General features: G+C 31.8%; 2 protein-coding genes across 3 annotated transcripts; one reads left to right on the forward strand and one right to left on the reverse strand.

Annotated features, from left to right (window-relative positions):
• Window positions 1-2,132: 2,132 nt before the first annotated feature.
• On the reverse strand, window positions 2,133-4,974 carry LOC120116751 (transcription factor bHLH111-like). 2 transcript variants are annotated; one of them, XM_039137162.1, is made up of 10 exons: window positions 4,827-4,974; window positions 4,502-4,640; window positions 4,351-4,408; window positions 3,545-3,663; window positions 3,382-3,470; window positions 3,062-3,226; window positions 2,900-2,980; window positions 2,722-2,787; window positions 2,604-2,648; window positions 2,133-2,366 (listed from the first exon to the last, which is right to left on the reverse strand). In XM_039137162.1, the coding sequence occupies exons 2-10, from the start codon at window positions 4,548-4,550 to the stop codon at window positions 2,247-2,249; spliced, it is 792 nt and encodes a 263-aa protein (XP_038993093.1). In that variant the 5' UTR covers window positions 4,551-4,640; window positions 4,827-4,974; the 3' UTR covers window positions 2,133-2,246. The 2 variants fall into 2 exon arrangements, with proteins under 2 accessions (XP_038993093.1, XP_038993092.1); XM_039137161.1 differs by having other exon boundaries at window positions 2,133-2,369.
• A 13,273-nt stretch (window positions 4,975-18,247) lies between these two features.
• Window positions 18,248-20,610, forward strand: LOC120116752 (ras-related protein RABE1a-like). Its single transcript, XM_039137163.1, has 8 exons — window positions 18,248-18,399; window positions 18,822-18,894; window positions 19,275-19,375; window positions 19,483-19,548; window positions 19,819-19,916; window positions 20,086-20,148; window positions 20,242-20,334; window positions 20,434-20,610. Exons 1-8 carry the CDS (start codon window positions 18,327-18,329, stop codon window positions 20,512-20,514), a joined length of 648 nt encoding a protein of 215 aa, XP_038993094.1. The 5' UTR covers window positions 18,248-18,326; the 3' UTR covers window positions 20,515-20,610.
• Window positions 20,611-20,972: the final 362 nt, after the last annotated feature.

The raw sequence follows: 20,972 nt of genomic DNA on the forward strand, positions 1-20,972 counted from the left end.
ATTATTAAAAGTTACAAAATGATCATTCAATTATAAAATATTTCTTTGTTAAGTCAACTATTAAAAATTACAAAATGGTCACTCGACTATTTATTATGTTCCAAACTCATCATTTTCCGTTAAAAAATTAGTAGTTGTCTAACATGATCATTGAGATATGATAGTTATTTGAGATTTTATAATCATATTTTATCATATCACAGTCTGGTTAACGTTTAACTCAAAATATCGTCAATTTTTTTTAATGAAAATGACGAGTTTGGAACATAATGAATAGTCGGGTGACCATTTTGAAACTTTTAATAGTCACTGGACTCAACAAAGCAACACCCTATAATCATAGGACCATTTTATATCTTTTAATAGTTGAGGGACTTAATAAGTAGTATCATATAGTTAAGTGACTATTTTTGTACTTTACTCATAATTAAATTAGTTTTATTAATGATTTAAACTTTACTGTTTCAGGTAATTTTTTGAATAATATGATGAAAAAAATCATCAAAGATTTTGGGTGAATTATTTTTTTTTTATCTAATGTGGTTGACTGGTTGTTACAATATTCGTTGTAAGATGGTCAGACGATATAATATCTTTGAGAAGATGCACGAACGATAAGGCGTCTTTGACAAGACTGTAGAGTTACAAGTTTTCATGTATGGATGTAATTAAAAAAAGACATTATATCTTCTGAACATCTTCTAGAAGATTTGTGTCGTTCGAGTGTCCTCCAATGGGTATTGTAACAACTACACTAATTGAAAAAATAATTTTCTTCACATCCTGCGTGAATTTTTTTATATCACAATATTTGAATGATTTTACACTTTATTTCACTTATAAATTGAATAACATTTTTAAAATATTTTTTAAATAGTTTGTTAATAATTTTCTTAACATATGAGAACTCACAAGCACCATATAGATGTAAGTGCTCGTATTTAAAATCTATTTTAAAAAATAACATTCTTTTTTATTATTGAGATCACTCAATAAATTCTATTTTTAAATAAATTTAAATTCAAACTCATTAAATCTAATAGTATCATTGATTAAAGAAAATGTTATAATTCCTAAAAGTTTTGAGTTCAAAGTGTTGTATCTGCCCTCTATACTTTACCAATTATTAAGTTATATTATCTTTGAATCACCCTAAATTATTTAAAAAAAGTAAATATATATTTATATTTTTGTGTATATTACTATCAACTAAAATATGATTGAAAAAAATAGTAGGAAAGAAAATGCATGGTTATCTCCACAAATTAGTTGACCCTATTCCAATATGTAATGGGGTGAGGGGGAGGTAAGGTAGTAGTTGCCCCCAACGACAGGTTGAGAGTAGCTTCTGTAGAAGACCTCCGACAGTCAAAATTATGAATTGCCCACCGTGAGACTCGATCCCACGACCACAAGGTTAGGAGTCTTGCGCTCTACCAACTCAGCTGGAAATCACCTTTGCATGCTTTGCATAGGGGAGTAAAATTCCACTCGATTTGAAAAATTAATTTTTTTCGACTCGACTCGAAATAATCGAGTTGTAATTTCATAAACTCGACTCGACTCGAAAAAAAATTTAAGTTCAAATCTAGTTGTAAAATACAACTCAAATAACTCGAAATTTTTAATAATTAGTGAATGAATTTTCAAGTTTCAGCCGAGTCGTTCAATTCTATATGATATATGTATGTCACATATGAAAGAAATATATATGTATTGTATTTTTTTATAAAAAAAATTACACAAGAATGGATTGTAATATATATGTATTGTATATGATCATAAAAAACCCATTTAAATTGAAATAAAATAATACCATAATATTATAAATATTTATAATTAAATTTAAATAGGAACTCAAAAATTCGACTCGACTCAAAAAGATTTAAGTCAACTCCGAGTTGTAAAATAAGACTCGTTAACTCGAAAAAAATTTTATTCGACTCGATTGAATGCTCACCTTTACTCATACAAGAGATTGCATAAATCATTGCATGAGAATAAATGTTATAAATCAAAATATCAAAGAAAAAATAAAATTAATATATAATAGCATTGATTAAAATTATATTTTTTAAAATGAATTTAGCCCCACAATATTACCGAAAACTATTACCATCAAAAACCATAAATCAAGCCAAATGCTACTATTCATTTCCACCCAATAAATTTCGGCAATTAAAATCGGAAATATAGTATGTATATGTAATGGGATAAAACTATGGCAATGCTTTTGCAATTTGCATTCACATATTATTTGAATTTTCCAGCGATGATTGTTCTTCCTTCGTCGCACTCTGGGAAAATGAGATGGGAACCAAGCAAAGTCCTCTACTTCTTAGATCTTGCTGCTTCTTTCCAATTTCCTGCTGAATAAATGCAATTTTGTAAAATAAGATTTAAATTATACATCATTACAATGAAAAATAAAACCCAAAAGATATGTTGAATTATGGTTTTGCCTCTACTACTTTTATAATGTCATTACTTAGTCCAAATAAATAATTTATATAGTACTTAAAGGATAAATTCAGATAAGCAATTTAAATATTTGACAGTGTTTAAGAATATGACTTAATTTATACAATGTTGAAATAATTTACCTGTGGATGAATAGCTCTGGGACTCTTGTATGAACTGCTCAGCATCTGAGAGAAATTCAACAGGGGACTGTAAAAAAGACAAAGAGTAAACAAAACAAACAAAAATCAATTGATATACCTGAATTTGTTCTTGGAGAAGTTTGATATAAATAGAAGCCTCTTGAAGAACTGAAGCCGTATCTGTCTGCAGTAATTTATCAAACCAGACCCACGTAAAATATATAGTTGAATAAATATGCTCTTTCTAACGTTAATTTATGTATGTATCATTTGAAGTAGTTAAAATGGAAGGTTACTTTTCCATAGGGGGAAACCAACTTTTGAAGAGTTGTGATTTTGTCACTTAGCTTCTGGCTTCTCCTTACAGGCATATCCAACTAAAAACACGCACAGACAAAAAGAAAAAAGAATTTATTAATTGTTTATTGTTTTTAATTAGAAACTGCAAATTCCCATACCCTGAAATCTTTGATTTCTGCTAATTCCTCAATGGTTTGATGAGATAGTTGTTGTTCAAAGGAGGATAACTTCTTTCTCTTCTTCTTGTTCCTCTCATCCACTCCATTAATCGGGTCATCGTTAATCTCATGTTTCCTTCCATTTTGAAAGTTGTGTGTGTTTCCCTGGTAAAGATGAAATCAATAGTTTTATTTATTTGACCTAAATTCTGATATACATATAAGAAAATAACATCTTTTAAACATATTAAATTTTACTTATGTTCGGTCCAACCTAAAATATGAAGTTTAAGATTTGTTAAATCTATATGGCAGCGTACCGATTCAAAATGTGGAATCGCTAGCTTGCTGCCAAGTGACATTGGTTGCTGGAAATTGTGGTCAAAATTGGAGCTGCCATACTGATAATCTAACACCAAGCAAAGCATTTGGGTTAGAAAATTTCTAAAAGTGGTACAAATGTGATAAAGACATGAACCAAACCTGGCAAGAAATTAGAGTTGAAATGGGATTGGTAAGGAATACCAAAGGCCCCATCTCTTATTTGGTTGTCATTGTTCAAGATTTTGGGTTCCATACAAAATGCTTCTCCCTCCACGTTCCTGCAAAAAGAAAAAAAAGTGGAAAAAGAACCATCAAAATTAGGGTTTTTCTTCAATACACATAAAAGTTATTGACCTGCAAGAAAAAAGTATATAACTTTAGTTTTGTATAACTTGACCTACCATACTTTTATATTCTTTTTGGCAATTAAAGATAGCCATTCATGATTCATCAATGAACTCCCCGACAAAAGAAAAGGTATCTTTCAAGTACTCTTTTTAATGGTTAATTGAATTTTGAGCTAAATTCAGGACACAAGAAAGCATATATAAATATATGGGGCAATTTTCAAATCAAGTTTGCAAGTATTTGGTTCAACTTTATTGAAGAGTTTGTTAGAATTGGACAATTAATGTAACGTATATAAATGATTCCTTTTGATAAAATATTTTTTTGACATACTTTTGATAAAATATTTGTATTAGATATATTTGTTTCCGATACATATTCGTATCCAAAACTAGCTCTCGACAGGGGCGGACCTCCATGGTGCCCGGGATATCCCAGGCAACCCTCCACAAGTGCCACCCATCAAAAGTGCCACCCATGAAGCTCTTGCAACCCCTGAATTTTTGTCATGGATCCGCCCCTGACTCTCGAGTTTTAATAACATATATAGAGGTTTTGTATTATGCAGAATATATTATTAATACAACTGATATTCTTAGTTAGGACAGAACATATACCCTTTGCTTTCCATCTGCAAAAGGACATCCAAATAAGGCATCTGAACTTCATTGTTTCCTGCAACCAAAAAAACCCAGAAAAGTTAACAATCGTATACATATACGTACACATATACACATAGGGTTTAGATTTTAGAATAATGATTCTTACCAAAGTTGTACGAGTGTGATGAAAATGGCGAAAGATGAGCTTTCTTCATGATCTTCACTCGGATTTCTTTCACAAACCCAAAAGACCAGAAGCTGGAAACTCAAAAGCCTTACCCCCAAAGCCTTCGAATTGCAGAAGCCTGTACTTCGACTCAGTGAGTCAACTCCATTGAGAACATCTCATAAATTCACAGACATAATATATATACATGTATCAGCATGATCTTTTACGAAGAACACTTTAAATTAAACCAACAAAAAGCTCATAAAATTACTGAAAAAAGAAAGAAAGAACACCAGAAACATGAGATTACAGAATCTCTGACCTCTGATCTGAGGCTGCCGGCGGGCAAATGAAAAAAAGGGTTAAACCCTTGTGTTGATTTTAGCAAATTGTGAAAGGGGATTGATTTAAATCAAAGCTATATAGTAAGATTTTCTCAATGGGGTTTTCTAATTCTATTGAGTGTAGGAACTATTCATTTCCTTTCATAGAGACGAGTGAGGTTGCAGCGTATTTATTGCATGCAAATTATATGAAACGTCTGAGCTGACTCATCAAAACCCCTTATTTTTTTTACATATTTACAGTAATAGGTGGCCTTTTCTATATGACTTTCGCTTTCACGTAAGATTTTGACTTGTTTTAATAATCACAATTTAATTATCATAATCATGACCGAAACATTTAAAAAACTGTTACAAGTCAAAGCTCTTAAAGTTTGTGGGAGCAGTTCTAGCCATGGACTCAAAGTTAGCTATAAAATAATCAAAACTATCTGCTATTTTAACTTATTATTTACTGAACATCAAATATAAATCATAAAAACATAAAATTTGAGTGAAAATTATGATTTTCAATTAATAATGCAAAGAAAAAAGTAGTTGTTTGAAGCGGTATATATAATTCAAAAGGAATGATTTTAAAAAAGGGTGTAAAACCCATAAAGGAAACTGCTTTAACTCTTTATCATTTGCTTAAAATGGAGGAATAATATATTTTGGACATCATAATTTATTTCATATATAGTTTTGTTTTGCTTTAATTGGGAACCTATTAATTGATTAATATTTAATACCATATGTATGGCTCTAAATAATTACATACTCAATGTGTATTATATTGTGACATAATAAAATAATAAGAAGAAAAGAAAAAAATTAATGATTATAATTTAATTAAATTTAACTGGTATTTTAATATCTGGAAAGGTTTGGAAAGAGATTGATAACTGTGATTTTGTCAAAATAATTTTATAATTTTGTTCGAATAGTATACAGCATTTGACCAAGTAAGACTCGAAAGTCAACAAATGAGTTTTCTCTCTGTCTTCAGTGTAAATGTCTTTTTAACGTACGATGAAAACACTTAACAATTAACACGTGTCAACAAATCATGGCAAGAACATATATATATTTATACCAATTATTAACCAAAATGGCTAAGTTGTTGGATTTCATGCATGTATACATATAATTAATTAATTAAGATTTACTTATTGGATGAGATGCAAAATATATAAATCAACTGTTATAAAAATTTCAAGGTCAATGAAGATTGTCACTTAGGTATTGTATTTTCTCCGGTAAGTTGATTTTCTTTTAAATAATATTGTACATTCAACCAGTGAAATAAATTTTCTCTTCGTAAATTACTTAAATTAGTCACTCAGTTATTAATATTTTGTTCATTAAATTAATTTTATTTGTTCATTTTAATATTATATTATTAAATAATTCATAAAACTATTGATGTGATAGTTTTAAATTAATATAATAATTTTTTTTGAATATTTATATATTTTATTAATTAATATAATAAATTTAATCTTTTAAATTTATTAATTATATAGTTTGATTTCAAAAACTCTTTCACCGTCCATATAATGAATCGATGATTTGTAAGCATATGTTGTTTTATTTGAAAGAATCAAATGATGTGCAGGCCAAGGTACTTGATTTTTCATTAACTCGCCGATATTTTTACCGTTTCGAAAAGAGCTCGAATATTTACTCTTTACTATTTTAACTGTTGGGTTAAATTAATTGTTACATTACGTCCGGTTCAACAATTTGATACAATTAGGAGTAACCAGATTAACTCATTAACAATAATCTTTAATTGGTAAAATTGTTATATTTTATAAATTATTAAATCAGATTATTAAAATTAAAGGTAAATTACGCGTTTAGTACTTAAATTATCAGTTTGGATCCATTTTAGTATCTAAACTTACATTTTCTTTCAAAATTGTATTTAAAGTTTATTTTTTGTTTCATTTTAGTACCCTTGTTCAAAATTTAACATTCAACTTTGAAAATATTGAAATTTTAGGTACTAAAACATACCAAAATTGATAGTTTAGGTACTAAACGCGTTAAGTTTTTAATGGAGGGTACTAAAATTAAACAAAACTAAACGTCGGGTATGATTTTGGAAAAAAAATGAAAGTTTAAGTACTAAACAAACCAAAACCAATAGTTTAGATATTAAATGCATAGTTTACCCTAAGATTATACAATTTTAGTTAAATAAACCGTTAAAAGTGAAGATCAAGTTACAACTACAAATACGATTTTTGATAAACAATTAACAATCAGTTAACCATTATTAAATTATAAATATATTTTTAAGAAAAAATAAATAAAAAACAGTAGAACCTCTAAAAATTAATACTCGTTAAATTAATAACTTCTCTATAATAATATTTTTTTGGTCCCGACTTACGCCGAAAGTCTAATTAGTAATTTTGATAAATTAATAAGATAACAGTTTTTCGGAAGACCCTTATATAAATTTATGGTCCTTTCAATATTACAAATTAATAAGTCTATTAAATTACAAATATAACTATGACATTTTCTTAATTAGCCGAAAGATGCTTAAATAATCGTTTGAGTGTGTTCGATATTATACCTTAACTAACTTTCAAATAAAAATTTTCATTAATCCACTGTTACAAATCTTTTTGAGTGTACGTAGAGTGATTTCTCTTATACTCGCATAGTACTTTACGTATTTAATATGCCATGGTTGATTTGATTTGGACACACCAGCAACTTCTCAAAACGTCAAAAAAGAAGCTAAAAACTAAAGCAGTACAAAACTAAAATAAAAATAAATAAAGAAGTTCTCATCCTTACCTTCTAACTAAAAGAAATCTTCTCTTCAAGCTTGATCGAATCTCCTGCATGTTGAAATTCCGACCTATATGCCAACTTCAGTGGGTCTAACCACCGCATGCCCTCCTCCATCTGTCCAAGGACCCTCGTCGGAGCATCCTCCATCTAAAAATGGTCTCCTTCATCCAACGATGTCTCCGTCGCAAGCAGATGCGTCGCCTGATTATTAAGACGATGTGCGAATTGAAACTCAGCTTCTTCGAAAGTTAAAGTCCTTTGCCTGGTTTCCCACGTAAGAACACTAATCTTTGACCGGTCAATACCGTCTGGTTATTTAATTGGTCACATTGTATATGATCATCATTCAGTTAGTTAATGCAATGTATATGTTTTGTTCATAAAGAATAATACAAGTTTGTTGAATTAATTTTTTTTAATAAATTATTAATTTATTGATTAATTAACACCTCTTTAAATTAATAAAATTACATGATCCTAACATTACTAATTTATAGAGATTTTTATTGTATAATGATTTGATTTTTACTCTTTAGTGTTGTCCACTCTTCTATTCTAATTGTAGACACTCATTTTTGTCCGATTTTAAATTATTAATAATAATAATAATTATTATTATTATTTACTAACACTAATTTTATTATTATTTTTAGGTTACAACCAGCCTACCCAAGGCCCAAATAACAAAGAATTCGGGCCCAATAGTAGACCCAAGCAAGAGGCCCAAATTCGGATCCAAACTACATCAGACTTGGTTAAGGCCCAGCACCCAACCCAACTTGACAACCCAACACAGCTAGGGTTTCTTTTCATTCTGCCTAGCGCCGCACGAACGAGAGTCGCTAGATCTGGGGATGATCTAATGGCATAGATTGACTCGGATTTAGGGTTATTGAGACCCTTTTCTACGCAACCACTCCTAGCCATCAGATCTGCTTAGATCCAACGGCTGGATGCAACCTAATATTAGAGATTTCACCCTAATCCTACAACCAACCGTCGCCGCCAGTGGATCTGGATCGTCCGATTGGTGTGTGAGATGCACACGCTCATCCTCTAGCTTCCCGTCGTGTGAGCCGCCACCGATGAATCCCTCCGCCACTTCTATCATCAACAATGACAAAAAACTGCACCAAATCAGTAAAAAATCAAGTAAATCAGTTTAAAACCCCCATAAAAAATATGAACAAATCCAAGTGAAATCCTAAAGAAAATTAGGGTTGTCAATCAAGCTAAAATAGGGCACTCAAACCCTATCTTCTCGATAGCAACAAAGCCATAATCAACTCTCAAATGCAAGATAAAAAGAAAAAGTGGAACAAAGAGAAGGGAGAGATATCTAAAAACAGAGAGAATTGAAGAACAAAAAAAAGGGGATTCAGACTGGAAAAAAGGGAGAGAACTTCGAACAAAGAAAAAGAAGATAATCAAAAGGAAAAACCTACCTTTTAGGGAGATTTAACTGTTGATAGCTTCACCAGAACCAAAAAACCACCACTAGAGGTAAACCTTTTCCTTTTCCCTTAGATTTTTGATTTCTAGGGTTTCGAATAGGGGTTGGTTTTGGGTTTTGGGTGTTTGAAAGGTTATTAAAGAAATAAGAGGAGATTTTGGGGCTTGGTTTTCTCCCCGAAACCATCGATCTACAGTGGCCAGAGGGTTTCGACAGTTTATCTCGGTAGGAGAGGGGAGTTTGGATTCACTCCAAAACAGAAAGAGAGGAAGAGATAAAAATAAGGGATGACCGTTTTTTTTGTTGTGTTTGAAACATATATATCATCTGCAAAACGACTTAGTTTCGATAGGGGTGGGTTTGCATTTTAGCGCATGGGATAATCACGATTTAGGTCCCTCTGTCTTTATAGTCTCATCTTTCGGCCATTGAATGAAGTATTATGTTATTTTGGTTTCGAGTACTTACCTTTTAATGTTTGTATTTAAGTAACCATCATATATGTTATGCCATTTCTTTAATGTTTGACTCTGGTCATAATATTTGTAAATCTTTTATTTCAGTCATCACTTTGTATATTGTTGCTTTTAGGTATAATTATTATTCACCCTTGCAAATTTCGGGTTCGTTTTATTTTTGGTCCTTTGCACTTACAAATATTTTAAATTGTTTAACTCATGCTTCGTGCTTGGTTATGTATGCATTTTAGTCACTGATTTTGACTTGGTGTTAATTTTTATTTTATTTCCAATTTAGTCCTTATTGTTTTAAATATATTGAGTTTTAACTCCTGTATTTATTACATAATAGGACATGTAATTGTTATTTCATTCTATTTTGGTACTTGTTGCTGCTATATATGAAATTTGATATATTTTTGTTATTGACTCTCATTTTTCTATGTTTATATTTTAGCCCCCTATCTCAAATGTTGTTAAAAATCGATCTATTTTATTTTTAGTTCCTCGAAATTTTGTTTATATGCAATTTGATCATCATCTTATGCTTGAAAATTCGGATCGTTGTCTGATTAACTCCTTGTATTTTTGTATTCACGTGTTTTGATCCCGGTATTGCTTGTTTGTTGTATATTACCCTCCAACTTAGCATGTACCATATTTACTATAAATATTGCTAGCATGCGATGTCATATTAAATATTTATATGTGTATGTCTACATATTTATTTTGTAGTATTTTATAATTATGTACCTTTAAATGCTTATTTATTTAAGAATTTGTTAAATGTTATTTATTCAAATATTTTCAAAAACTCCAATTTGTAGAATGGGCGTGGAAAGCATTGCTTGATCGAAGTAGTGCGATCCGATACGACGTTCGAACGAAATGTGAATTTGAAATAAATCGAGTTTATTTTTCTAATTAATTCATCTTTTTATTTTAAGTTGAATAATGCAATGCATGTTTCTCTAAATAGTAATTTATTTTATTTTATGCAAATGTCGATATTCAACTTATATAAGATTTGTGTTTTTTAAATCAATGAGGGAATATTCTTTTAGGAAAGAAATAGAATAAATAGTCTTCCTGTCTGAGGATGAGCAAATCTTGATATTTTTTTCTAATTAAAGGATTTTTCCTAATAAATAATTCCAAGCAAATTAATTAAACTTTAATAAATGAATCATATTTTAACTTTATATTCAATTTATAATTTCCATCATTTGCGATAATATATAAGCGATTAAGTGTTAATTTTGGGCGTTATGGGGGTGTTAATCCTTCCCCACACGTAATCAATTTTCGGACCCATTAAATAGGATGCTCAAAGGTCGATGGCGACTTCAATTCAATTTTTTCAAACTCGCCAATTTTTTATAAAGTCATAATTGTTTTTTTTAAACTTAATTGTTTTTCTAAAAAAATGGTTATGACAGCTTGACGACTCTGCTGGGGACTTTTTTTTAGAGAGTCATGTTGTAAGTCGCTTATGCATTGTAGTTGTGTTTGAAATTTTGTGTTTGAGTCTATATTTAACGTATGATTTATCTATTGAAGTTTTAATTTCTTCATTTTTAATTGTGATATTAATATTTTAATCTTTGTTTTCAGCAGTGTTTAAGTTTCTATTGAGAGTTCTCTTTTTTTCTTTATAGTAAAAGGTTTGTATGTTCTTCACACACATTACTCGCATTTGCATGACATAAGCTCTAAGCCCAAGCTTTGTTCTAAATAAGTGGGGGTGAACGCTTTACTCTCGTAAGAATTTATTCTCCGTATTGAAAGTTTTCTTTTTTTTCTTTATTCGTTGAGGAATGTTCAACTTCCATAACATTTTCCAGCAATCGTCATTCTCATAAACTACTCTTAGGGTTAACACAAGGTAAACTAAGCGAACCTAAAAGTTATGATTCGTTTCCCCTTTCCAAACAGGATTATCGTCATCAAGCTCTGGCCGTGGAGGGCAGGTAGCAGTTATACGATAGCATATATGCATAGGGACACGAGTCTTTAGCCTCTCCCAGTCTCATTAACCGGTCAAAGTTGTCATATTGCACACAGGCACCGGTTATGAATCAACGTTCTGCAAGCAGTAATAAGCAAAGGGCCCAGTCTCACCAACCCAAACTTCTCTCCAGAAATCAGTTTGGCACCTATTTCGAATATTCCAAAAAATATTATTCTTAATCTCCTCCCAAATGCAACTTTGCCCCTTCCAGAGTCGGGAACACCTTTGTCGACAAATATTCGTTGGAAAATCATCATTCCATGGATGTCCTAGGTAGGAACAGAATTGTTCCATGACCTTCTTATAAGCACTTCTTGTTCCTTGTTCCATGGATGCTTCAGCAAAAAGGAATAAGTCATCTGCAAAAAAAAAAAAGATGGGAGATTCCAGGAACATTTCTTGACAGATGAATCTGCTTCCAAGAACCATTTGCAACTCTTTGATTAATTGCATGAGACAATCTTCCATGTAAAGCACAAAGATACAAGGGGAGAGGGGTTCATATCGTGCACAAAGGGTCATTCTTATTGCACAAGTTAGTCATGAAACTTTCAAAATCCGAATGCTCGTTTCAAGCTGCCACAAAACGAAAAGGGCAATTATTTTGCTTCAACTCTGGAACCTCGGTTGACATTAAAATCGGTTTATGATCTGATCCCATCTTCTGCAAATGTAATACTTTAGTGGAGTTAAAAACACTATACCAACGGCTATTAGACAAACACTGATCAAACCTCTGACTAAGATTACCCTGCTGCCAAGTATATTGAGGACCATCAAACCCCATATCCAGTAATTCAGCTTGGAAAACAAACTCACCAAAGCTCGGACAAACTCTCGTTCTTCTATGCGAACCTCCCTTCCTCTCAGACGAATTACATATAGCATTGAAATCTTCTATAAGCAAACAAGGAGAATTGTCATCCGGTGTAAGAGCTCGAATTTGATTCCAAACCAACTTCCGAATACTACCATCTGGTCTTGCATAAATAAAAGAGACAAAGAAGCTTGTTGAACTCGACCTGTCAACACAATAACCGTGGACATATTGATTCGAAACCACCAAAAAATCCATTGAAATTATACCTTTCCATAGAATCTAAGTACCTACTAAAATCCCATTAGTTTCGATTATAAAGGAATAATCGAAACCTGATTTGCCGATGAAATCATCCGTCTTAGTTTCACTTACTTTCGGTTCAAGAAGAGCAACAATATCAAGTTTCTGAGCTTTCATTAACATTTTAAAATATCTATTAAACACAAGACCAATAATTCATTGGGTATTCCAAAAGATAGTTATAACCATAGATAAACGGAGATACACTAACGAACCAGGATCAGTTCTGCTGAGCAACACTTGAGTCTCCTTCGAAGGTAGTGTTTTCCCTTCACTGCATTATTCTAGAATTGCCACTGCCTAATTCCCTCAAATCAGGATCTCTCGTATTTGCTCTAGGGCCGTAAACGAGCCGAGTCGAGTTCGAGTATTGCTGAGCCGAGTCGAGCTCGAGTATTGTTAAGCTCGACTTAAACTCGAAAAGTTTAAAATTAGCCTCGACTCGACTCGACTCGAAAACTTGCGAGCTAAAAATTATAAAGCTAAGCTCAGCTCGAACTCGAAATATAATATTGAAACTTGACTCGAACTCGAAAATACTCGAATTCAAAACATTTCAGGAGCTCGATTGAAGCTCGAAACTCGAGCTCGATTGAAGCTCGATTTTGAGATTCAAGATCAATTTAAGCTCGAACTCAAACTTGAATTTGAACCTACAAAAATCTTATATTACATTTAAAAATATATTTTTAAAAATTTATAATTATCAATGATGTATTTTTAATATATTTTTAATAATGTAATTTTCAAAAATCTAAAATTATAATATAACATTTTTTCGAGTAGCTCGCGAACTTTTCGAGTTGAGTATTAAGTAGTTCGTTTTAGCTTGTTAAGAATTCGAGTTGAGTTCGAGCTCGAGTTCATTCGATTCAACTGTTGATCGAGCGTTGACCGAGTCGATCTCAAGTAGCTCAAAATTTGTCTCGTCTCATTTACAACTCTAATTTGCTCTAGGTATAGTTTGGTTGAGCTCACTAGCCATATTAGCAATCCGGCGATTTTCCAAAAAAATCACCATTTTTCTTAAATATATACGTGTCAGACACCCTTTCAGAAAATATTACGGATCTAACACCCTTTACAGAAAGACGTGGGCTACGCACTGCGCCTTACGCTGATGTGGAGCCACGTGGGATAAGGAGTGGCCCATGAACCGCGCCTTACGATACGTGTAAAGACCGAGTGTTAGTTTCGTAATTTTTTAAAATGGTGCTTAATATGCAATTAATTTTTGTTAGGGTAATTTTTGTGTAAAACGTCAATTTTTTTAATTTATTTTTTTGTTTGCAAAAACTTTTTGCATTAAAATCTTTAAATCTTCTTTTGCAAATTATTTTATAATTCGATAAATTTTGATATTTGCATGAAATTACACAATATGTATAATCTAGTATAGGAAAACTTTGAGGGTAAATAATTTAAAATATGAATAATTTTATAAAAGTTTTATAACTAGCATTTCTTTTACAAAATAATGATGATGATAATAAGAAATATTTTATAATTTAAAAAATTATAAATTTCATATATTTTTGAAAAATTTATTGACTTTTAAAATTATTTGTTTAAAAATATAAAAAATATTAAAATAAATTTTTAATTACAATTGAGGGATCAAATGAATTATTATTTATTAATTATTATTTTCTAACAACAGATAATAATGTTTATTCATTTTTAATAAAATTAGAATTTAATATTTATTTTATATTTTTTAAAATTAATATTAGAAAGAATATTTTAAATATATAGGTGATATTTTTTATCTTTACATTCTTTTTTATTGAATTTTATTCGTTTTTAATTCTTTTTTTATTGTATTTTTATTGAATTTTAAATATATGAGTTATAATTCAAATTAATCATTTATTCTGCTTTTTTTTCAAATTAATTAATAAAAATTATGGTAAAATGTTTCTAAAAGAAAAGTATAAATAAATACATGAAAATCTAAAGATTTTCTGTTGAACTATGTTTTGATATAACAATTTAAGGCAAAATGGTTTTTTGACTTGAATTGAATTTACAAAATGTTTTTAGACTTAATTGAATTTATTCAAAGTTTTAAAAGGTTTCAAAAATAATTCAAAGTCCATTAAATTCGGATTTGAGCCAAAATGCTAAAGGGTGTCAAAGTGCATCCATGCACCCCTACAGTGCATCGATGCACCATGAAGTGCATCCATGCACTCAAACACCGAATGCAATTAGTGCATCGATGCATCATTCTTACATCGATGCATCAAGGATGTGCATCGATGCATCCTGTTGTGTATCCATGCACGAAGGCTGCAACGGCTAGTAACGACTAGTTTATTTGAATTTAATGTAGGGTAATCGATGCACCTTGATAGTGCACCGATGCACCATGTTATGGGCAGCCTTTTTGAGTAGAAAAATCATCCCTAAACGGCTCCAAAACATCCCCAACGGCTATATACAACATCAAACACATTCCAAGCTATAAATACAAGCTAAGGACACTTGAAGAAGTAAGAGAACAACTATCCAAGCAATCAAACACAAGAGAATAGTTTTTCATTCTTATTTCATCTTTCTCTTGTAAATATTTTGTTCTTGTGAGCTCAATCTTGTAAACACCTACCTTAGAGAGGTTTTTTTGTTTACTTATTTTATCCTTTTGTAAAGGGGAAAGGTTCTAGCTTATCCCGTGTAAAAGCTAGGGAAAGATTCTAGTTTAGCCCGGAAAAACTAGGGAGTTGTAAGATTATCTCTTTGTCCTCAAAAGAAAGAACAAATTACTGAATTTGTTGGAAAATCCTTGGTGAGGAGCTAAGGTAGTGGACGTAGACTTTGGTTAAGAAAGTCGAACCACCATAAATCGCTATGAAATTCTCTATCTTTCAATCTCCTTACTCCCTAAATACAAAACCGTTTCGACCCCTCTCTGCAAACCGTTCCGGTTGTCGAATCGAGCTTCCGAAAATCCCAACATTTTCCTTTCTTTTATGTTACTCTCTAAACTTGTAACAAAATTCAATAAAAAAGAATGTAAAGCAAAAAAATATCATCTATATATTTAAAATATTCTTTCTAATATTAATTTTAAAAAATATTAAAAAAATATTAAATTTTAATTTTATTAAAAATAAATAAACATTATTAACTGTTGTTAAAAAATAATAATTAATGAATAATAATTCATTTGATCCCTCAATTATAATTAAAAGTTTATTTTAACATTTTTTATATTTTTAAACAATTAATTTTAAAAGTCAATAAATTTTTCTAAAATATATGAAATTTATAATTTTTTAAATTATAAAATATTTCTTATCATCATCATCATTTTGTAAAAAAAAATACTAGTTATAAAACTTTTATAAAATTATTCATATTTTAAATTACTTACCATCAAAGTTTTCCTATACTAGATTATACATATTGTGTAATTTCATTTAAAAATCAAAATTTGTCGAGTTATAAAATAATTTACAAAAAAAATATTTAAAGATTTTAATGTAGAAAGTTTTTTTGCACACACAAAAAATAAATAAAAAGTTGACGTTTTACATAAAAATTACTCTAGCAGAAATTAATTAAATATTAGACACTATTTTAAAAAAATTACGAAACTAACACTTTATCTTTTTCACACGTATCATAAGATGCATGACCGTACCTTTTTAAAAGAGTGTTAAATCCGTAATATTTTTTTTTTTTGAAAGGGTGCCCCATACATATTTAAGAAAAAAGTGATTTTTCAGAAAAATCACCTAGCATGCTAGGATCAGTTTGGTCGGTCATTTCTCTTCTTTCTTCTTAGCTATGACCCCTCTTTTGATGGGGCCTTTAGCTACTGCCGCATTCTTGATACCAATTTTTAAGTTTGGTCCATGACCAGCTTTTGGTGGATTCCTGTCATTTCTCTCACGTAGCACACCCCCACGGCTCTCATCCACAATCTGTATAGTTGTGTGATTCCCCACGGTCAAATCAGTTTGAACTTTCACTATTTTCTCCTTTGCAGCAATCATAACTATCTCTTTATTTACTTCCTGTTCTTCTCGGTCACCTCAGTAATCCTCCTCGATGCTTCATTTGGTTCCACAACCTTGAGCTGAGTCATTGTTCCACTGCTAGAAGGGTCCATAGGTCGACCCTTTTCCCCTTCCAACTGACACTCGTCCTTCCTCACTTTCTTTCCTTTATTTACTACATTGTGTTCCATATTAACATGCTCTTCCACAGCATTTGTTGCTGCCAAAGCATCAAAACGCGACCCACTTATTACCTCTGTTCCTATCTGCTTCGACAGAGTTACCCACTTTCTTGTTTGATGATGCCTTCTTTCTTTTGTTAACCACTTGCATCCGTGGTCCGTAAGGCTCATTATGAGTCGGTTTCTGTTTAAATTTTGAAAAACCGTTTATTTCGATTCGGTTCAATTTTTAATAAAAAATCGAACCGAACCGAACCAAATACACCCCTACCAGATATGACCCTATGATAATATTCATCCAAGCAAAATGAATGAGGAAGTACTCATTATGCAAACCAACTACTTGTAACTCACCAGACGACTTCCATAACAATTGTATACGGTTTAACAATCTGTAGCCGATCGACTTTCCCAGGAGCCGCATGATCATAGACTTTGACGATTTTTCGTCTATGGATCGATGTATCCACTCAGAAAAGCTGATATCCGGCACTCCTCCTCCTATATCAATTCGAACATCCTCCGAAAGCAACTCTACATCTAAATCCGAAACAGAATTAACCTTTTGGTTCACTCCACTTTGACTTGTAACTATGTCCCTAAAAGATACTTTGTTCGTATTCTGAGTAGTCCCCTCTTCTAGCATATCCCTCATGACTTCATCAGGATCTTGTGAATTCAAGCCAGTCGAATCCTTCTCCATGATTGTAACCAAATTCTCATTATTCCTTGGTTTTTTCCAGTCGCAAATCTTCCGCCGGGATCGCATGTCATGTCCGCTCCAGGGAAGTCGTTGTGTTGACAAGGCTCAGGCCATCCAGCAGCTAACCATTCAGGGCAACCACAAAATTACCATTAGGGTTCCCTACAGTTTCGGAAGGAATCTCAGAGAGAGAAAGATTTCATATCTTTAATATAACTGATTCATTTGTTTCATTTATGTTTTTTATTTCTTAATTTAATAATTTTAAATTTATTTTGAAAATAATAATACAAATAATCAATTACATATACAAATATTTTAAAAATGATTTAGCTTATAACATTTTGTCTTAATTTTAATTTTAAAAAATTTAAAGTTTAGAGAATTTTTAGTTTAACCCAAAACGACTAAAATAGCTTAAGAAGTAATAACATGTGTCCGAGTTTACATAAACAAGTTCTGTGAGCCAATCACATTGCAGAAACCAAATCAAAAAATGAAGAACAACAAAAAAGGAAAATCCCAAATTAGTTGGACTTTCTGTCTCATTTGCTTGCTACCCTCTGCGTATTGGGTTCTCTGTCTCATCTCTTCAATCATATTTTTCTTTTCTTTTTTTAATGTTATTTTGAAGTGAATGTTATTATTAGTATTATTTTTGTTTTATAAGTGCAGGTAGGTAAGACTGTAAGAGGAAAGATCAGTTTTTTCGTTTTTAAATTTGGATACTTGTGTGTGGTATTTGAGAGGATCCATGGCTGCACCACCTGCTAGAGCTCGGGCTGATTATGATTATCTCATTAAACTTCTTTTGATTGGCGATAGTGGTAAGCTCTCTTCTTTTCTTTTTTAGGTTCCTGGGTAAAAGAATAATTTTTATTGTCACACCATTGAAAAATGGAACATGGGTATTGGAAAAACTCTGATCTTCTGTTATTTCTTAATTGTTGACGTCCTTTTGTTGAATTTCTTAATTGTACTCTTTGATGTGGAATCTTGATGCCAAGACATGCATCTGGATCATTGTTGTGCTGTGTCATGAAAAACTTGGTGGGAAGCTTTGCAATATGATTCGAATCTGATGCGGAGTAGGAAATAGAATTGTTTTTGTTGAAGAGGCACGCTGTGTAATCTGTATGGCTTGGCTTACAAGTTAAAGAGAACGATCATGTGATCTCATGTTTGGGCTTGAATTTTACATAGCTTTAAATATTTTTCCCGACTGATTTTCGCATTTGAATCTATGCAGGGGTGGGGAAGAGTTGTCTGCTTTTACGTTTTTCTGATGGTTCCTTTACTACTAGTTTCATAACGACCATCGGGTTTGTATTCCTGGAAACTCCTGTCAGTGACTTGTCCAAAGTTATTTCCATGTATTTGCACCATTTGGTTACTTCCAATGAAACTGCAGCGTTTTAGGGATGGAATGGAGTTCATAATTATTGTAATCTAAGTTTTCAATTTATCTGTCCTGGACAATACCTTGGTAATTCGTATTCAACTTGAAAATTTGTACACACCCTTAAAGATGGTGCTCAATGAACTATTTACAGCAGTAGTCTCTAATTCTTTCACTCATTTTCTCAGTACTCCACATTATATATTGGTTGAGGCATCTTTTCAGCTGATTCTCTGAGATTTAAAAAGTTTGGTAACTTTATGGAACGTTTTCTCTTGTTGACTGTTCTATTTTCCTTGACAGCATCGATTTCAAAATAAGAACGATCGAGCTTGATGGTAAGAGAGTCAAATTGCAAATCTGGGATACAGCTGGTCAAGAGCGATTTCGAACTATTACAACAGGTGTGTTTAAGCTTTTTCTGGCTGGCTTTTTTATTTTATTTTCAAACTATTACGACAGGACCATTAAGCTTGATGTCTGACTTTGCTGATGAATCATGCTTCTGCAGCATACTACCGTGGAGCTATGGGGATTTTGCTGGTTTATGATGTTACTGATGAGTCATCTTTCAATAGTAATGTTCCGGCTTTATTAATTCTGTTTTTGGCATATAGGTGACATTGTTAATTTATGGATTGATAAGCCATTGTTGTTGGATGATTTCCATCATTTTTATGCTCATCTGCTACCTTGAGTTAGGCAGTGAAATTGGTCTGTAGTTGATCCTCCTCATCACTGCTTTTGTCGTGATGGCTTAGGGTTTCTTTCTGTTGGTATGGAGTTTCTTACAGTGGATCCTACATCTATTGCGAGTCTTATAGAGCCAACTTCTGTTCATGTACAGATATTAGGAATTGGATTCGCAATATCGAACAACATGCTTCAGACAATGTCAACAAGTTACTGGTCGGAAACAAGGCTGACATGGATGAGAGCAAAAGGGTAGGATTTTCCCTTTTTGATTATTTAGAAAAATTGCTTATCTTGTTTGTATTGGTGGTTAGATTATCAGTTCAATCTATCCCGAGGCAACCCCTTATTCGTCTTATATATACACATGAACCAGACACATTTATCGAGTAATAATCAGAATTAATCTCCTCTTTCGCAGGCTGTGCCAACCTCAAAGGGTCAAGCTCTTGCTGATGAGTATGGTATCAAGTTTTTCGAAACTGTAAGTCGCACGTTAGCTGCCGACTGGATCTTTTCTTTTTTTAATGCTATTGATCATTTCTTTGGATACTATTGGAACAATGTAATTCTGCAGAGTGCAAAGACGAATTTGAATGTGGAGGAGGTTTTCTTTTCGATAGCCAGCGACATTAAGCAAAGGCTTACAGAATCTGATAATAAGGCTGAGGTATTCTCTCTTCTGAATGTATATTTTTTCTTTATTCACCTTGATTCTTCCTTCTACTGCCTTGTCAAAATGATGGATGCCTTGTTTTTGTGGTTACAGCCAACCGCAATCAAAATCAATAAGAATGACCCTGGAGCAAGCAGAGCTCAAGTTGCTCAAAAGTCGAACTGCTGCGGGTAGTAATGGGGTTAAAAAGGGTATGCAGATTCAAAATGGAAGGTTCAGCTTCACAGTTGCTCTAACGTAAAACTAATCGTTCATGTATTTATCTCTTATTTTCTTTCCAGCTGCCAGGATTAGCTCGTTAAAGGCAGTTCCTTTTCTTTTTCATTTAATGTTGTGGAATTTTATCTCTTTAATCTCCTTGAACTCAAACAACCCTTGATATGTACTTGTCTTGTGTATATAGATAATCCGAATTCATGTTTCGGTACAAAGGTCTTAACCTAAGTAGAGTGGTAGAGATTCGAAATGTCAGGATTCAAACTCCAAACCTAAGTAGAGTGGTAGAGATTCGAAATGTCAGGATTCAAACTCCAAATCTTCTTAATAACACCCCTAAATCGAGTTAAGCCTAGGAGTTGTTAGTCCACTCATGTAATATGTAATCCCATGATCTAATATGCCTACGTTGTTTG

Source organism: Hibiscus syriacus, unplaced genomic scaffold (genome assembly GCF_006381635.1).
Source record: "Hibiscus syriacus cultivar Baekdansim isolate YM2019G1 unplaced genomic scaffold, ASM638163v2 tig00110303_pilon, whole genome shotgun sequence".
Classification (NCBI taxonomy): Eukaryota; Viridiplantae; Streptophyta; class Magnoliopsida; order Malvales; family Malvaceae; genus Hibiscus; species Hibiscus syriacus.

Coding starts and splice junctions, on each gene's coding strand:
- LOC120116751 (XM_039137161.1), bottom strand. CDS start 4,550: ATGAAGAAAGCTCATCTTTCGCCATTTTCATCACACTCGTACAACTTT. Junction 3,471..3,544: donor CAACTCTAATTTCTTGCCAG/GTTTGGTTCATG, acceptor GCTTGGTGTTAG/ATTATCAGTATGGCAGCTCC. Junction 2,788..2,899: donor TGGTTTCCCCCTATGGAAAA/GTAACCTTCCAT, acceptor AAATTACTGCAG/ACAGATACGGCTTCAGTTCT.
- LOC120116752 (XM_039137163.1), top strand. CDS start 18,327: ATGGCTGCACCACCTGCTAGAGCTCGGGCTGATTATGATTATCTCATT. Junction 18,400..18,821: donor TCTTTTGATTGGCGATAGTG/GTAAGCTCTCTT, acceptor GAATCTATGCAG/GGGTGGGGAAGAGTTGTCTG. Junction 20,149..20,241: donor GTATCAAGTTTTTCGAAACT/GTAAGTCGCACG, acceptor GTAATTCTGCAG/AGTGCAAAGACGAATTTGAA.